This window comes from Lepidothrix coronata, unplaced genomic scaffold, assembly GCF_001604755.1.
Source record: "Lepidothrix coronata isolate B3197 unplaced genomic scaffold, Lepidothrix_coronata-1.0 Scaffold174, whole genome shotgun sequence".
NCBI classification, from domain to species: domain Eukaryota; kingdom Metazoa; phylum Chordata; class Aves; order Passeriformes; family Pipridae; genus Lepidothrix; species Lepidothrix coronata.
The window spans coordinates 1,120,792-1,140,465 of NW_016690354.1; the positions used below are offsets into that span (position 1 = coordinate 1,120,792).

Consider the following 19,674-nt stretch of genomic DNA (forward strand, 5'->3'; position numbering starts at 1 on the left):
TCAATTTACCTGACAACAGGTCGGTTTTGGATGTCACCAAACTGCTGCGTTTACCATTTTACCCGCTTGCATTACTGGGGGGAAAAGTTTAGGAAGGAACATTCTCAAGGATTTTTCATAAGTTCTCACTCTTGCCATCGGAAAGGGGAGAAGGGGTTTTCTCTGGATTGTTTGACTTTTTTGGCTCCTGAAAAGTTTTGCAAAGAACAGTAACAAAGTGTGAACTGTTAGAACACATTTCTGTAAAAAAAGGTAGAATAAGTCACACAAAACAGAGCAACAACAAATCCCACCCGAAATCCTCACATCCAATTTGTGTCATTGTTTTAAACAAATAAACAAAACAAAAACTTTTCAACTCAAATTAGAAACATGAGAGGTTTGAAGACTTCTAACAGCAGGCCAAGATCCACCATCAGAATGCTCCAAAAGTCACTCTCAAAGGTTAAGAAAGGTTTAACGAAATAAAACAAAGAAAAAGGCAGCAAACACCTGGTTATAAATCCTGCAGTGTACAGCTTAAAACAATTCCTAGAGCAGTGAAAAAATTAAAAATTAAAAAAGACAGTAGCAACAGAAGTTACCTGTCCGAGCACCTACTATTCCATAGAGAGAACAGGAGTGGGTCGTGTGTCTCACACCAGCCATAAAGCCCATAAACCTTCTCAAAAAGAGTGAGCCATGAGAAAGATACTGTACATGTGATCTGCTTTCAAAGTCTCTCTAAGCCCTTATGGTCCCTTATGTATTTAACTGACAGATTTTTGCAATAAGGGGAGAAAATATTTAGCAAAAGTCACTGGTTTCATTTGTTGGATTTTGTAGTCCTGTACAGCACCTGAAGAAGTATCTCCTTTGCGCCTGACATACACAGATGTTCCAGAGATTATCTCCTGAGTAAGTATCACACAAAGATAGCACATGAAGTGGAGAAATTGCTTCAAGAGTGACCTCAGCTCAGAATGAAAACATTAACAGTCAATATAAGCATCAAGCACTGACATTGTTTTACAGATGAGGTGTTTTAACATTACAAGAAAAGATTTTATAAAACACATTAAAGCATTGAATACAAGGCTTAAGATACAATCCATACATTGACATAGTAACACATTAATTATAAATACAGCAAGTTCAACAGAAGAAAATCTCCAGTGTTACAAAGAACAAAATTTGATCCCATGTAGATTAAGAAACTTATTCTTGCAAACAAGAGTTTCTAGCTGGCTCTTTCAAAGATTAAAATACACAGAAATAGCTGTATCGCCATCAGCTGTACTGGCACTATTGTAACCACCACTGTGTTGACCATTTTTTCAGCACATGCTTCCAAACCCACATATGGAGGTAGTGTTAGTGCAACTGTATGAAAGTTTAGCATGTGATTTTCAGCACAGGGAACTGAAGAAGATATAAAGCTGACATCTGTAAAGTTCACCTTCAGTGGGAAACACTGCCTGGTTACCATGGGCTAGATTTGTTGGTGTTTTTTTTCCTTCAAGTAAAAACAAGACACTTCTTTTGCATCCCCAGGCAGTTCTATGCATTTCACTATTTCAGGAGGTAAGTAGGGAGTAAATACATGAGACAAGTGTGCCCATTTGTATCAATGAACCCTCGAGCAAGGTATTCATGCAGCATCAATACCCAGTGTCCAAACAAATGTACATGATGTTTCAAATCCTGTCTCCCTCTGTGACCACTATGCATAGACTTATCTCCAAGCTAGCAACGAAAGCACCAACGAGAGGTCTTTCAAAAAATCTTATTTTTACTTCACAAATTTTACAACTGTGAGGTGTAACCTGGACTTTCTAAAAAGGTGATAGAAATGTAAGGTTCCTGTGAGCCACGAAATACTATGGAGACTCAAAAAACCCAGTCCAGAACCTTCAGTTACCAGCTCCTTTCTCTAAAAGATGTTTCCTGTGATAGAAACACAGAGGTCCCATTACACCAACTAGCACATGTTTACTCCCTGCTGTTATTCCGCATGTGCTCAGAGTATGACACAGCTGGAAAGGGAAGGATTGACCCTATCAGTTCCTAGAGGAGTAGAGGCACCTACCAGTAAACAGACAAAAAAAAGAACAAACACCCCCACCCCCATCCGAAATTCCCTTTAGATAAACAAGCAAAGGAAAAAGAGTCTCTGGAAGAGACAGTTTACTGCTCAGTGACTAGAGCTCAATTACTAGTGAATTAGGTTTCTTTCATGTTCTGTGGTTCTGCAACTCTTCATGGAAGTTGAAGACCTTTATATTCTTCATGTATAACCTGCGCACTTGAAGGTTCAGTAAGGATTTGAAAATACCTTTACTGCTGAAGATCCTTTTTTTGCTGGACCAGCCGGTCCACTCTCCTGCTTAACATCAACAGTCAACCTTTCACTTGATTTTAATAATAATATTTAATTCTACAAAAAAAAAAAGCCATTTTATTACATTCCTTTTAAAATAAAAAAACCAAACTGTACAAAGAAGCATGATCAAACCTCCATAAAGCAGGTTAATACTGTTCTGTTTATTGCCTCTTGAAGACTCTCTGCATAGTGTCCGTGAGTTGTGTTTAAGGTCCAAGTGAAGATAAAACAGCAGAGCAGCAGAGAGGTGAGGAAGGGCCACAGAGGTGGGCAGTGCAGAACCTCAGAGGGTACATGGGACATGCTCCATTAAAGTATCCAGAAAACAGCAGCATTGCACACACACAACCCCCCTCCAAACAAAACCTATTTTCACAAGATTATTTTTCAATTGTAAACGTTTTACTTTATGTTTTTAAAAAAGAGGCTTATCTCTCTATATATATCTATAGTTCCAGGGTTTTATGAACCCAGAGAATAAGAGGGGAATGAAAAGGGAGAAGGAGGAGGAAAAGGAGGAGGAAGACAAGGACTGAAAAATGAGCTCAGTATCTGTTTTGGTTATTTGTTTTCCAAACCAGCTCAAGGCTAATGAGAAAATGCACAGCCAGAAGGATTAGGGAAAATCAGGAAGCCTGGAAAAAAATTAGGAGCTAAACAGCCAAAACCCCAAAAGAAATCAAGCAAAACAAATGCGCGTGCACACAAACACACACAAGTGTGTGCACTCACACCACACACATGTAAGGGTCCAGGATCAATCTGTTGATTGATTGTGGACCTAGGTTATATACTTTTTTCTTTTATTTTTTTTCTTTTATTTAAATTGAGGATTTTCCCTCTTTTTTTTTTTTTTTCTTTTTCTTTTTTTTTTTTTTTTTTTTTTTTTAAATCTAACGCGTTTTTTTCCCAAAGCTACAAACTGAGTATTTCTCCCCAGTTATACTCTTTGGATTTCTGCCAACATCAGCTTTTATGTTCAGTGGGGAAAAAGTAAGCCTGGTACGTATTGTGTGAACTGCTTTATTCTAAAGTTCCTCTGAACGACTAATCACTTTTAACCAGCTCTTCCCTCCTCCACGCCTTACCACATTCCTCCCTCCGAAAAAAAGTGAAAAATAAAAACAAATGAACAAAACCCCAACAATGTACAGGCTATATCTCAGTGTTTTCTTAACAAACAGTCTGCGGTGTTTTCACTTTGGCCACTGTTAAAGATGCAGGCATAGAGAAGGGAGTGTTGGACTAGCATGTATTAAAAGAAAAAGGAACATTAACATTGCAGATCTCTCTCAGAAAGACTAAAACACTAACAAATACAAGTCGATGCACGTTTGCTTTAAACTAGTGTAATTCATTTTCACATTGGATTAAACATCATTTTGTATACCAAACATTACAGTGCTGTTTATCTCCTCCAACCATGCAAAAAATAGTTAAAACGTGCCATTTCTGCCCACAAATAGAATATGACTAATTCTCCTAGATACCTTCCAAAATCAGGATTTGAAATGAGAAAAACACAAGTACTAATATCCTCCTTCAAAAGCTTTATAAAGAAATTTAGACACAAAGCTGCCACTTAATACCAAGATGGTACAATTTACAGACTTTTACAGAAAGTTCTTGTTAAGTCAACTGACGCTTCTCTCAGCCTCATCATTTGAAAGGCCATATCCTGCAAGGTCAGAAAGTGATGACTTTAAAAGGATCCTGAACTTACAGCTCCCACTTACAAGAGTAGGAAAAGTAGGTGTCCAGGAATTTTGAAATACTTGGTATTTAACACCTTCAACTCACATAAAGAATTTGAGGCACTCAGCAATTTACAGGATCAAGCCTTACAGAGGTAGAAGAGACTTTATTGGTGCAGTAATTCACAGAAGTTTCTAGAGAGCTGCCAGACAACTTTCTGAAAATCTTCGAGTGTGAATCATGCTTCAATGCTTGCCTGTGAAGACACATGAACTGCAATATATCTGGGGACCAAAGCAGCATTCAAATAAATCTGCTGCCTGGTTATGAACTGAACATCTTTATTGTAAAGCTGATGCTGACGAATGAAGACAATTTAATGTTCTGCAAAAAGGTAGGGACAGCAATCACAGCACGTGTGCCTTTTACTCTTGCTCTCTTGACTGACACACCCACCCCCTTTCCTCATTTCCTCTGAGCGTCTCTGATAAACAGCATTGCAAGTTGGCTTAAAAAAAAAATTTACAAGAGAGAGTTCTGTTGGTCATCTATTTACACGTGGCATCACTCCACCAGGAGTTTAATCTCATTGGCTAATAGCTGGTTCATGTTGAATAGAGCCCCCGGGAGCTTGGTGAGCAACTCTCTCTCCGTGGTCTCAGGGTCGCTGTCGACAGAGCTGGAGCTAGCACTCATATTGTCGACAGCGGCACTAGCTGGAGGGCCCAGCTCTGGCTCGCTAGTCTCGCTTGCCGTGGACACCACAGAGAGCAAGGACATGCGCCGCGTCAAGCGGCCGGGGGTGAGCAGAGAAGCGGCATAGTCCGCTATGATACCAGCTACATCTAAATTACAAGCCTTGTCAAAGGCAATGAAACCTACATTTGCATTGGCCTCGCAGACGTAGAATGAACCGTCGTCCTTCATCAGCAGGTCAATGCCGCACACATCCATCCCCAGGATGTTTGACACTTGGACTGCCAACTGCTTGCCTTGTTCACTCAGTGAGCACATCATTCCTACACCACCTGGAAAAAGTGAAAAAAACTTGCTGTCTGTACTCTGGTCATGGGTGACTGACATCCTTCTCAACTGGTTAGAACTTTTCTGTTGGGAAGCTCCAAAGTGAGCCTGCAGGCAGACTGCTGATGACTCAGAAATCAACCTCCTTTTCCTCTGTGACTACTAATGAACTTGAAGCCACAGGAGGATTTCAAAATATTCTGACCTGCCTTTGGCAGGTCAAGACTATGACTTGTTTAAAAAGCAGTTAAGTGATGACTTTTTAGTCCAGAAAAAGTATCACACATTTTTATGATCCCAGGATATTAAAAAAAATGAACTAGAAAACCACACTTGTTCCTTCTAAGGTAGAGGCTTTCCCTACATATTTGTAAGTTGTCACAAGCTCTTGATAAGACTTCAGCTCTAACAAATATAATTGAGGGGAGTGGGGGTTAAGACGTCGTCTACTTATTATGTCCCCTCTCAACTTGTCATCACAGGTTACTGCCTTTAAAGCAAGAACTAGGGATCATTTGTGTCTGAACCTCAGCCAGTCCAGTTAACAGTCCATCATCTAAGTATTAACTGACTCAGACTTCATCTATCACAATACTTAAGTTAAAAAAATACCCCAACAATAACAAAAAAAAAAAATATTTAGCAGAAAAATCTTTCAGGCTACATTTCCTCAGCATCAGGTAGTAACTAAAACCTCTCAGGCATTTTGACTAACCAAAACTGTACTACACATGAACATATTTTATCCTAACCCTGCTCAGGTTCAGTACAGTTTTAGTCAGGCAACCTCAACACTCCTTCCTCCTTTTACCTTCATAAATCCTGTGTCCAAAGCTATGCAGTCTCAGTTCTGAGTATGCTACAATCAATGCAGTAACCTCCTCTTCCTTCCACATACGGTCTTTGAGGGAAGAGGTTGCAGAGAGGAACTTGACAGACTTAAGGTAGCACAGAAGATGCACAATGCAATCCAACTGTTTATTGCCTTCAACAGTTTCCTCTCTTAACATTCTCTTGTACCCTCTTGCCAACTCTCTCCTCCACCTCCCTTAAGTGTCGCTTTCTGTCTTCCTTCTTTTTCTGTTCCTCTCAACAGGATGGAACAAATGATAACATGGCATTAGCGTGAAACTGCCACTACCACATCAGTTGCTCCATTTGTGTTCCAGAACTTTCCCCTGCTTTTCATTCATCCTATCCATCTAATACTGTGGGCAGAGAATGTCTCTCCCTCTGTGTCTGCTCAACATGCATCTTACTTAATCCCTACTCTTATGTTCCCTCTGCAAGCCCCCAGCAGTAAACGCAATTAATACAAAATAAAACCTGCAGGTTATTTCAGTTGGCTTTGTGATTTTTCAGCTGGATTGAAAAATTCTGACCAAAACTACGAACAGTGCTTTTCCTACCAAGTGAGCAGTTACTCTGCATCCTCCCATCTGTTGAGCAGCGGAGCATGGTGCCCACCACACGGCCTCCTACTACGATGACACGTACGTCCTTGCCATGGGACTCTTTAACGTATTTTTGAAATAAGTAAGGGGCATCATGACGAATCAAATGGCTTAGGTCGGCCAAATGGTGCTTGTCTCGTGCCAGGAACACAGCTTTACCTGTACGGAGAAAAAGAACATCAGAAGACTGTAAACAGCTACTCATTTGAGCTGCATCAGTGATTCAGCACATGAAAGTAAAACCTCTGACCAGCATGCTGCCTGTTCTCAGAGGCCCCATCCATATACCCATATACCCATTTACAAATTCTGCCATGGACAACAGTGTTCCACCGATGCAGTGCTTTTAAGTGTTCAAGTGCTGCTGACAGAGCTGAGGAGACATGTGAGGAGTTAAAAAAAAAAAAGAAAAAAAAAAAGAAAGAAAAAAGAAAAACTTGTAGATAAAGGAGGTGGTCTTGCAATTTCTACTCCTTTTGGTACAAGTCCTTAATGAGAGGAAAAAAGGGAAGAAATACTTAAAGAGCAGCAGACATTTAATTAATAACAATTTTATTCATCCAAGAGGACTGGACCCACAACCTACAGCTTTGACACACAGGAACCAACAACATGAAACTGTTAAACACTGGGCAACTAAAAACTCTGAAGCCACAAGTGTGCCACTGCATAATCAACCACTTCCCTGTTGGGAAGTTGCTGAATGCTGCTCTTCCCATTACCTACAAAGGCTTACAATTCCAGAATGAGGTTCTGCAGTGGAACAACTACATTCAGAGGAAAATACTACAGTATCCAAGATAATTTAGTGGATTCCACAAGACATGAAATGAATGGAATATACTACAATTTACAAAAAAAACCCCGAAAAACAACTCTTCAGAAATCATTACCTTTTCTGCAAGCAACACCTCTAGGACTTGGAATTTTTAACCTAAAATATGTCATTTCATTCTCCTTCCCTTCTAGAGCACACCAAAGACTTCTTTGTTCTTTCCCAATTTTACCAATACTGATGAAAGTCACTTCTGAAACAGACCAATTTCCACCTCATTTCTCATCTTAAAAGACTGCATTCCTTCCCACCTTTAGCTACATTTCCCAACTCCTTTTCCCCTTTCCTAAGGGCTCTTTCTATGTCATATTAGACTTATGTTTTGCAATAGGGCTGCACAGTTCTTGTCGCAGAACTGTCATTCAAATTATGTCACAATGTTAACAGAGTACAAAAATAAATTGATAAACTGCTTATCTTAAATAAGGCGACGGAAATGCAGCGGTAGCACAAGGAGGAGAAATAATATGTAAAGAATTCCACCAAGTGCTCCAAAGCTCAACTGGGGCAGCCTCTTTAGTCAGGATTTAAGGTCTCCATAACACAGAACATTGCTTGAGGAACACAGAATTTCTCATTACAGAGAAATGAGAATGTAAGCTTAAAAATCATGACAAGACAGCAAAAACCTCCATGTGCTTTCTCTTCTCCTTTCTCCTATTCCAAGCTTTATGTCTCTTACAGGCACTTAATAATCCTACTGCATTCTTGAAACTAAATAGGAAGAATGATGCCATGGAGGGAAACTCCGTAGTTCTTGGGAATTATGCAGCATCACAACATCTTGGCAAAAATAAGATTGGCACATTTGCTGCAGCAGCAAATTGCACAGAAAACACAGCTAAAATTACTTTTATTCATCCACCAGTACCTATGACCATGTTTGCCTGTTTATTTTAAATGCCATTTCTAAGTGGCTGTTCTTCAATTAATGTGAAAAAGTTTCCTCAACTCTCTTAATGTGAAAGGATATGTACTGTGCATAAATTTGCATTAGAATGCCTGGAATTTAAAGTGCTCTAAAAGCAAAACTTGTAAACAGATTTACATGTATCCTAGCTAAAAAAAGGAGAAGGAAGTCAATAGCTGTAACTATCATTATTTTACAGATCTTAACTAGAGGCAGTGTCAAGTCAAATCCACTGTCTCAGATATTCTACAGTTGTGAAATTCAGCTTGCTGCAAAATCAAACTCCAACTTGGCTTTAAAGCTCCACACACACTTTTAAAACCAAAGTGGTGTTACCACCAAGATAAGCAGGTCTCATCTTCCCCAGCCCCACCATTTTGTTCTCACTCTTCCATTACACCAAGACAAGCATTTGTACGAGTAAGTGCTAAGTCATGTAAGGAATTAATCTAAGTAAAAATAACCCATCTAGATTCATCCAGCATCAGTTCCTGATTCCATTTACTACAGAAGCACTCAAGCCAGCAGAAGAGATGCACCAGAGCAGCATAGAGTGGCAGCAAACTGACACACAATAAGAAGGAAGAAGTGTTGTCTTTTAGTTGTGATTTTGTTTAAGGCAATTGCTGGTTTATGTGCTCAAACTTCATTTTTAGTCTGTTTATATTTCTAGTATTTTTTTAATTGGTTTTAAAGTATATTAAGAACAGAGCAACAACCTGTGCAAATAACCTCTGAAATTGATTCATACTTATTTTCCTTTAGTAGATCGCTATCTAACACTAAATTAAGTTAATGTGTTGTTTCATATCCAATAGTTAAAATAAAAGACTAATAACAGGAAAAATCTAATCTGAACCTGCTGTAATACCACTGGCACTGTCAGAGGTATTTTTCGGAAAAACAGAGATCCAGTTTGACAAACAATACGTAAGATTTTATTTAAATTAGAATCCTAATTACAAACAAAGTCAAGTAGAAAAAAAGTCACTGAATGAACTGAGATTTCATTTCTTAAGCCTATTTAAAAGCATCCCTAAAATCCATGTAGACTTCTCTCTATTTTCCTAAGGCCCGACCTTCCATTATTCCAGTTCGAAGCTTTCCCCACAGAAGTCACCAATGCACCATAATTTTGAACCCCTTTCCCCCCACACTACTGCAAGACTAGGCCCTACTGAAGCTGTTTCCCAGTGTTGCAGTCTATTCAACATTCAGAAGTCAAAGTGGGATAAAATTTATATGTACTGGAAAGAAGTCCAGCACCTAACAGAAGACCTTCTTAACTATCATTCCTTGATGAGACCAAATCTTAGAGTGCTGCTCAGAACATTCCTTGGCCTCAACCCCTGACCTCACACCCACCTCGATGACCCCGCGTGTTCTTCACCACCATAGGGAACTCCAGCACTTCCGCCTCATCAATCATTTTGGAAAAATTCTCATGACCACCTGGCAAAAAGAAAACCAACAACATTATGTGCCACCAGTCTGGTGTGGCCTAATTGGGGATGTAACTGGCATATCTTCCTCCCACCCTTACAGCTTAGACAATGCATTAAAAACTACCAGTTAAGAGAAACTTGGTCATGGAGCATGGTCAGACTTTGAAGGTGCTTGTGATCTGTGGGATACTAACTCCTACTTCCTTTGAAATTGAAGACACAAGTTGACAAAGGCCTCTTGATCACAATTGCAAAAGGCTCAATCTAATTTTCCAAATCTGAATGACCTGACTATCATCTTGTTCAAGTTTACCCTTTTTATTCTAACTCCCACCTTTTCAAGTGTCTAAAAGGAAAATAGCAGAGACATAACACTAGTAACAGTTCCATCCAAACTACTAACCAGGAAAGCAACATGGAATACAATGACAAGGCATAATCCAGAGAGCAGCAACAACCAATACTTTGTCACTCCACCTCCCCCCTTTCCAAGGCTCAAGTGCCCTGTATCTCATTCTCCCTATATCCTAATGTAGTACTTAAACCTTTTAATCTCACTGCATCTGTAAGGACCTTAGAGAGTAGCTTTTAATGGCCATTCACACGATTATGGTTGATACTCCAAGGTTCTTTGAATTCAATTCACAGAAGACTGACCAAGTACAAGAAAAAGACGAGAAAGTCAGCAGACAAAGGGATGAGCCCCTCTAACAGCATGTGCAGTAAAGCGCACAAGTCAAAAGCCACAGCAGCCAGCAGCTGGTCACAAAGCCAGCAGCAGCCATCACTACCCTACCATGGATTTTAATGCATGCCATGGAATAACATGTAATTCAGCACATCCTGCTTTACTTGGCAAAGCCAGCTCTCACTGATAACTTGATACTTGCAGTTTAGAAAAAATAATAGAAAAAAGAAAAAAAAAGGTCGTGCTTCTGTCAAATTCCAGAGGCAGGCATTAAAAGTAGTGGCAGAGAGTTATGAACAAACAGATATGTTCTGCAATTATCCCATCATTCTTGGTCTTCCCTTCCCCTAAAAAAATTAAAAACTCATTCCTTTCTCAATGAGTTAGAGCAACTACATGTATAAAGAAAGGGTGCGTTTCTTCTCTGATGTGTTTTCACAGTAAGTGATGGAAATAGTAATTTATAGTAATTAATAGAAAACCATGGGTTTTGTTTGTCAAGTTTGTTTCTGTTTTTGCCAAATTCCCATTACGAAAGCCTATTGGTGCAACAACACGAAGGGGAGGAAAGCACTGGCATTTCTCAAGAAAGAAAGGAAGGTTGAGAGGTATCTTCAGTTCTTTAATAGATTGGAATTAAGAGCTTCAGGGTAGCTCAGACAAATGGTTCCTCTAATCTAGCACTCTGTCAGGAACCACAGACTCGAGAGGCAGGCACAAGAAACAATAATTAGCTGTTTTGATGGGAAACAAACCCCAAACAACTGTTAAAAGCTGAACACAAGGGCTTGTACTCTTTCCACAAAAGCTAATATATTTGCAGATACTTTTATTCATACAGAAGTTTAATCTACTTTCAGATTTTAACAAAGGCTAGATCTCTGTAGTATCTTAGGACATTTAGTTCCCCAAGTTCTTGTCTGTTGTTTCTGGAAATTGGAAAAGAGTTAAAAATGTTTTAGCAGTAACAGCCAAAGTTAGTTGCTTGGAAGGCTGAGGTACAGTTAAAGTACTCTTCTCAAAGCATTACCAGCTAATAAACAAAGCCAAAACCAGAACCTGAGTGTCGCAACTTTAATTTCCTCTCCTGGTTACTGAGCACTTAGCTGTGGAACTAGCCTCATGCTACCGAACTTCTATGGATTTCCAAAACTTGACTCACATCCTTTGTACTGCAAAAGCGTAAACAGTGGTAAGCAACTATGCTATCCTTTTGATCCAAAAGCCTTACCATACGAAAAAGTGTCTGGAAGAGGCACACCATGACCAGCAAGTTCTTGAAACGTCCAGAACTTGTTGACACAGTTGAGGATGGCTTGGGGGCGATTCATCAGTCGACAGCCCATCTTCTCTAGGTGGCGAAGGACTGTGATATCGCTGTCACTCTGGACCCAAGGTGTTGGCACACGCACAACCACCACTTGTGGGTAAGAAGTAACAAGCTCCCCTTTCACCCGGAGACCTAAAGACAGAAGAGAAAAACATCCCAGTTTTTTACCATCCCATCAGCAAAAGGTAAACAGGCAAAGAAATACTGCACTATCTGTGATCACAACAGAGATACTAGACTTCAACAGTGAGTGTTGAAACAGAGCAACTCTCCCTACCATGCATCTTGTCAGTTGTGCTGTTTCATACATGTCACTCTTAACCCACTTAAAGGTAGGACTAAGCAAAAACAACTTTATTTAGGGCACACAATCTTGGGCTTCTTTCCAGGGTGAAGAACACTTTTTCTAGGCTGACACGCCATCCTTTCTATGGGTGTTAGCTCTACACTACATTCACATCAGTTGTATTAACAGCTCAGGAGGTTCCTGCCTCCCACCACTGGTTCTTGCCTACATGATGCAGTTCATAGCTTTCCCAGTCCCAGCTGTATTGATCCCTCTGTTTGTGGTATAACATTACAAACATATTGCCAAAGTAACAGAGATTAGATACGATCCTTAAAAAAACACAAAAAACCCCCATTATTTTTAACATAGGTAATTTCAACAATGTGATTTATAAGTATTCAAACTTATCAGCTAACAGGGAAGCACCCTGTCACATAAAGGCAGGAACTAGAAGGAAAGCCAGCTTTGCCACCAAGACCAATGTATTAATCATGACCTACAGTTTTATAGACTAATTCTCTGAAAAAGAAACACTGAAAGACAGGCAGCAGGAATAGGAATACAACAGGATTGGATGGGAGGCATCAAGCTCAATGAAGACAGTCTGGCATATGAGGACGAGAAAAGACCAACAGGATTTGATATTCACATTACTCGCTTTATGTTCAAAGTAGAACTTTATGACTTCAGCATCAAATACAGAGCTCACAGTGTAGTCAGCACTTTAACAGCTAAAAAAGAGAAAGCAGGTGGGCTGAGAAATCACAGTGCATCTGCATTTCTGTGCCTACCAAAGGCCAGCTGTAACTACTGAGATCTAGCCAAAATTAACTGATTAACCTGATTACTCTATTCCAAAGATGTTACTTTACAAATACAGACTTGTATGTATTCAACCTGAAGACACAGATTGACAAGGAATTTATTTCATTTGAAAGTGCATTTGAATAGTGAGAGATGGGGGGTGAAAGAAGGGAGGGTGTTCCCCTCTCTCTACTTCCTCTTTTTCTTTTCTTCTCCCAACCAGGATGTATTTAGAGCTTGCCTTAAACAAAATGAAGCAATCACCTAACTCCTAAAAAGGAAGTAGATATATGCTGCCCAGTCCTCAGGAGGACACAGAACCACACCCTGGAAAGGCCAAAACAGAGGCACATCCAATTCAAATTCCTTTTTCCAATCCCCACAGCCATAATTGCACAGAGATGAGCAAACATAAGCAGACGGGTGCTCTGGCTGCTCACCTCATTAGCACCAAGCACTGCCGCATTGCAGCTGACATGACTCGCGTGTTTAAGCAAGCAGGCTTCAGACACACACTCCTCCCATTTCATAGAGGCATCTCAAGCAAGAGTAAAAACAAGACACTGCTACAAACCTAAGCAGACTGTAAACATCACAAAATGGACTACCATCTCCTTTAGCCAGAAAAGGAATAGATTCAGCAAGCAAAAGATTTTTTACTTATTAGTCAGATTCCACCTTACACATGTATTTTCCTGTTCAGGTGCATGCCCAATTACACCCACTTTTTGCCCATGTAATTGCATGCATGTCCTGATCCACATGCAAGCTGTGCAACAATCATTTTAAAAAGGAGTGCATATTCTACACAATCCCAAAATTGCCACCGTCTCTGTGTTGTGAACCAAAACGACATAATTTTCCAATTCATAATCTCTCAGTCTATTTTGTTGTTTCGCTTTAAAGTCACGCCACATGCTGAAGTTTTGCACCATGGAATCTGAAACAGAAAAACAGCAGTTTGAGGAGATGCGTATACCTCACCTGGAATTCTCCTGAATACCTGCATTAGACTTGACTATCAAACTGGTGTAAATTTAACCAGGCCACCATCCCCCCTAGAGTAACTTTGGAAGTACAACGATGTTATCAACAGAACAATCTGAGCCTTTGTTCCAGATTCAGTCATATTCTCTGGTATAGATACCGCTGTCCACAGAACAACAACAAAAAAATTCTCTCCCCTTATAGAAGGCAGTTTACAAACAAAAAGAAGAGCTGCTCAATGAAATGTATAATTTGAATCAGTACTACTGACATGCGCCATAAAAATTAGCTGCAGTTTCCCAGCAACACAGTGTTGCAAACAGAAGCAGCTTTATTACAGTAAAAAGGAGAGCCAGATTCTGCCATTTTGGAGTGAGCATGCATTCAGCATTCCATGTGAGACCCATTAGTTAACAATCAGGTTAATGGTCATTAATGCCTACTAGGCTGAGGATATAATATTTATTCACTATGATGTGCTGAAAACAGTAACACAAAAGACATTAATGCACACAATTAATTTATTTTCCAAAGAAATAATTCATGAACGCGAAGAGGAATAAAGGAAAAAAAGACATGTTACAGAGATATTACTTAGAGAGTGATTAAGAAGTAATCAAAGTTTTTTTTTAAATCATAGTGTCCTTAGTTGAAAGGGACCCCCAAGGATCATCATGTTCAACTCCTAGCACTGCACAGGCCAGCCCCAAGTATCACACCGTATGCCTGAGAACGTTGTCCAAACGCTTCTTGAACTCTGTCAGGCTTGGTGCTGTGACCACTTTCCTGGGGAGCCTGTTCCAGTGTCCAACCACCCTCTGGGTGAAGAATCTTTTCCTAATATCCAGCCTAAACCTCCCCCAACACAGCTTCATTCCCTTGGGTCCTGTCACTGGTCACCAGAGAGAAGTTGGTGTCCGCCCCTCCACTTCTTCTCATGAGGAAGTTGTAACTGCGATGACCCCTCAGTCTCCTCTTCTCCAGGCTGAACAGACCAAGTGATGCCCAAATCTGCACACAGTTGAGATGAACTCTCTTCTCTTTGCAGTAATAGTACCATCCTGGTCCCAAAATAGTATTAGCAGGTTACACTCACAGTTGCCTGTGGACAATGAACCAACCTCACATACACACAGAAGGCAGATGCTTGGATCAGACAGAAATACCTTAACAAATAACAAGTTGGTCCATTTGTTGTCCTTCCCAGTGGATGCCTATGACAGTGCAGAAATGGCAGATAGCTATATAGTCCTTTGAAGTACTAATATTAAAAGCCAGGAAAGGGAGATTTCATGCTTATCTAATACTATGAACCTTCTCATCATAAAACAACCATTTTATCAGTGCCTGGGGAACAATTTTTTAGGTCATCATATAACATGTGGGTATTCTTTGGTTCTATTACATAAAGACTCCTGAGTTGGCGTATCACACAATAAAAACAGATGTAACTTGAACAAGTCCTGTTCTTTCACTCCGTTCCAGCTTCCTTTGTTTTTCCTCTGCAAAACAAAACTCTCCAAAATGGAACACGGTACACCTATAACATTATACATCAAACATCACAGCACTCAGACAAAACATAAAGGAATTTTCGCAATGTGAATTCTAATCAACTGGGAATGAACTTGACCCCTTACACCGCATCTGTCAAACTCAAAAAGCCTCAAGTTTCTCTCAAAAACAGCTCGAAGAAGCACATGATAGAACTGAGTGGGTAAATGCATGATTATCCATCATTTGCCCCAAGCAGTCATCCTGCTTTTCACTCGCAAAGAATGGCAAGTGAGCTTAAAATGCAAAGTTGCTGGTCTCTGCTAAAAAGGGCTACTTTGACCCAAACAAATAGAAGCCACCACGTGAACCTTTGAAGACCACAGAAAATGGACAGACTGTTAAACTGAAGAAAGAGGCAGACACTACTACTTCTGTTACCAGTGAGATAAGAAGGTATGTATCTATACCCTAATAAAAGGTCTTGAGACGCTAACCTCCAACATGGTAGAGCCCATTTGTATAGCAAGATATGCTGGGTGACAGCTGCCTTTCTAAAACCTGATTTAGTACAATTTTAGGGTGGGTGCACTTATTTTGGAAAAAAACTCACAAAATTCTGGGACTTCCAAACCCTCATTAACATATGCAGGGTTTTTTCAGTACCTTCTGATCTCTTTTCTATGACAAGTTTATCTCACAATCACAATTTCTCAACTGAAAAGTCTCACTCTTTAGAGTTATCATTTAGGTGGCACACATTCCCAATGAAATGCCTCAAAACACAGACATACAAACAAAACTTGACTTAATAAGTTGATGCCCATCAGCTAAGACTCCTAAGCTATGTGCTTGTTCCCATCTTACAGCAAAATACAAGGCAAAATGCATGACCTTAAGTCTCAGTGAACGGATGCTACACTACTCATGAATCTCACAATACAGCTGGGACAAGCTTGCTGCTCAAATACAGGCACTGTATTTGAGCCTGCAAACCAAACACTCCTCTGCAAGCCAATCAAAACCACAGTCAGAGTACACCCTTTGCAATTTATAAGCATTGGTGTTTCATCTACACAGTTATCCTAGTTTTTTTGCAGTCCAGAAACTCTAGGAAACACTTCTGCCATGACAGCATTATGGATGGCTAAAAAGGATCAAGATTGAGAAACTGTGTGGCTTCTGAACATTTTAATTCACATCCAAGCAGTATTTTAAATTGCTTACATTTTTGAAACTCATTATATTCAGTTTGCAGCCTACACCATTCCCTTCCAATCTCTACAAGAATCATTCATCAGCAGATTAGTAACTACTGCAAAGTAGTATCTCATGTCCAGTTTCCATGTTACAAACAACTGTACTTTATCTGAAACAATGCAAATGTTTTCAAAGAAGGAACATAATTTCAGGAGACAGGTCTAAAATCTCAAAGATTTACAAGGACATCAAAAATCATTTCAGATTTTTTATAGCTCTCGATATAGCAAACATCAGGCATTTTCAACAACAGAAAAACTTGGCAATATTAAATAAATTTATAAAAGTATTTTCAGCCCAAATTATAATTTTGGAAAAAAAATAAGCAAACTGAGTCACCAAGGCCATGAAATACTTAGGACTCCAAAACAGGTCTACAAGTACAGCATGTGACCATAAGAATCACAGTCAACTTCTTCAATAAAATAAGATACAAAGCTAAATGCCTAAAGTATTTAATACAGAAGCAGAAGGAGATCTGGGTGGGCTTACATGTAAATAAAATTACTGATACCAAGCTTCTATTTTTATACAATGATCGGTATTAAGTGACAGACTAAGCCAGATGAAAAGATTAAAGTAGCTGGAAATGTCAGAAGATACGGCCTGGGGAAGAAACCCAAAGGATACTGACATAAGAATAACAAATAAGAAACTTCCCCAGGGAGAAATTTACCTTTACTTCTATATGTACATTAGAAAAACCTAAATCAGGGAACAGGTTTCCATGATGAAAAAGACCAAGCTTTTCACTCTGTGCCTGAAGACAACTGTAACTGCCTTGCTACCCATCACATTTCTGACCAAACAGACCAAAAGAGCAGGAATGATGCACAGAAGGTGGGTTTGCCAGCACTCCCTATGCAGTGCTGCCATGAATTCAGCAACATAAAACATTCTAGTCATTAAGTCATCTTCTTTCAAACTGACTTCCAAATGTATATATTTCACAGAATTTGTCTGAAAATTGTGTGACTATTAAATTATTTCATGTAGAGCATGGATAACTATGCAAGGAATCCTCACTCTGTGGCCTCATCTGCCCCAAGCAGCCACTTTAACTTCAGTAACTACCTCTGCTCATAGCAAAACCCCTAATAAATGCCAACTCTCTGAAATACATAAGTAAAATGAAGCAGGAAAAAAGTGTTTCAGTATTCAGACAAATCCAGTATGTGGAGTATTTTTCTAACAGACATACAAGCGTACAAGTGGAATAACAACTGGTCATCGCGCACGCAGCATTACAAAAAATAAAACCTGAATGAAGTTTCAAAAGCACAAAACATACATTAGCTCCCATCACATTCCCTACAGGAGCTAGCAGGGTCTGAGAACTTCCAGAAATATTACCCAGATTTTTCCTCAGAGATCTGTACGCTACCCTGAAAGTCTCCAGCTCTCACAACTTTGTCATATGAATTTATTCATCCACCCATCCATGGAGTTGCTAACGTTTCCCAGATGAACAGTCACTCAGCAAGCCGATTATAATGAAGTCATCTCACTCAGCTGGGAAAAACAGGCAAGCCTTCTATCACACAAACATTTCCTCGTATTTTGAGGATATTACATCCTGCTATTTACTTTTCCCAATTAATCAATTGTTCTCACATAAATCACTGAATTTTTCTACAAACCTGGACTCACTCCTGGTCTCAGAACAGGGCATTAATATTTCTGGTTTGTCTCTCCTCCCAGTATCTGTCAGCCACAAGACACTGCATAATATTTGCATTAAATTTCTAAAGTGTTTAATAATTACTAACAGTTTACTTGCAGGGAATTAAATGTGTTTCACCCTAATTGCCATGTAAAAGCAAGCTTCAAGCTCCAAAAGGGAGATATCCCAAACTTTAATAGCAAATTACTGCAATAATAAGATATACATTCCCTCACTAAACTAAACACAACTAGATCTCTAAAATTCTTAAAACTCAGCATACTTCAAATATACATTCTATCAAGACTGTGGCAGAATTTAGTAATAATTAACAAAAGTGGAATTATCATTAACAAAGTACTATTCTATACCTCAAAAGCTTGCTGCTATTTAACTTTATGTATCTCTTATATCTAAGCAACATAGAACTCCCAGAAATTGGGTGATATATTATTTTTTCAAATTCATTTGAAAAATATAAGTTCATGGAGATGTGTAAGTATTTTGGAGCAGCTGACATTTCCTGAGGGTTTTGCCAAAGACAGAGGTAGTCACTGAAGTTAAATTCTTCTTCTGAGAAGTGGCTGCCTGTGGCAGCTGTATACTAGATAAAGTATCACACTTTAAATGCAATTTTATTTAAACCAGAACTTAACCTTTGAAAAGCAGCTAAGCACTGCAATTTTAGAGAACCACCAATTTATTAACACTAAACTTCTCCTTTGAAGCTGCACAGGAATTTTCTCTGTATCACTTACCACCTGACAACCACAGTTTATTAGTCTGAACACTAAGTAGTCACAATTTCTCCAAAATTTCTCTGCCCTGTAAAAGCCTCTTTGACATCTAGTATTACCAAGCTATTTTTTTATTCTAGTGTTCAAAGAAAGAGATTTCTACAATACTTCGGTGCTAGGTGTTTTAAGTGCATATTCTCTCCCTTCCTATCCTACTCACTAGTATTTTCAAACCAAATTAACAAGTGCTGACATTTAATTCCATGTGTTTAATATGACCTCAATTTCCTTCTCCACAAAAATTTAACCAAAAACGGTTTCTCGCCAAGATACATTTCCATAGCTCAGCAGTTCAAATGAAATCACACAGAGCAAAGACAAAACCAATCTCTCTAAAACAGTACTATGCCATACTATTCTGAAACAGGGGACAGAGAAATTAAGAGAAGCACATCCAGCTTCAATTCATAAATTCCTAACATAAGCATTGTGAAAACCTTCACAAAAGGTCACTACTGCAGCTCCAAACAGAGCAAACAGGTACCCGAGTCAAACCACCTGTACTTCACATCCCTTCCTGGACTCAGAGGACCTCTTCCCTTTCCCAGGAAGAATACAGAAGTATTCTTAGAAATGCACAGGCTATTAAAAATGGTGAAAAATTTGGTAAGGATGATGATGCTCAAAGTTATTATGGC

General features: G+C 39.3%; 1 protein-coding gene across 6 annotated transcripts in view; it reads right to left on the reverse strand.

Moving 5' to 3' along the window:
* Positions 1–3,226: 3,226 nt before the first annotated feature.
* RIMKLB (ribosomal modification protein rimK like family member B) overlaps positions 3,227–19,674 on the reverse strand; it is a 41,240-nt gene continuing 24,792 nt past the window's right edge. For 5 of the 6 annotated variants that reach the window (XM_017830145.1, XM_017830143.1, XM_017830146.1 and 2 more), the window contains 4 exons: positions 11,644–11,874; positions 9,645–9,731; positions 6,490–6,693; positions 3,227–5,085 (listed from right to left, as the gene is read on the reverse strand). In XM_017830145.1, coding sequence (XP_017685634.1) covers positions 4,622–5,085; positions 6,490–6,693; positions 9,645–9,731; positions 11,644–11,874 — 986 coding nt within the window. In that variant the 3' untranslated portion in view covers positions 3,227–4,621. The remainder of the gene's footprint in view (positions 5,086–6,489; positions 6,694–9,644; positions 9,732–11,643; positions 11,875–19,674) is intronic. The other variant, XM_017830148.1, reaches the window with a different exon arrangement.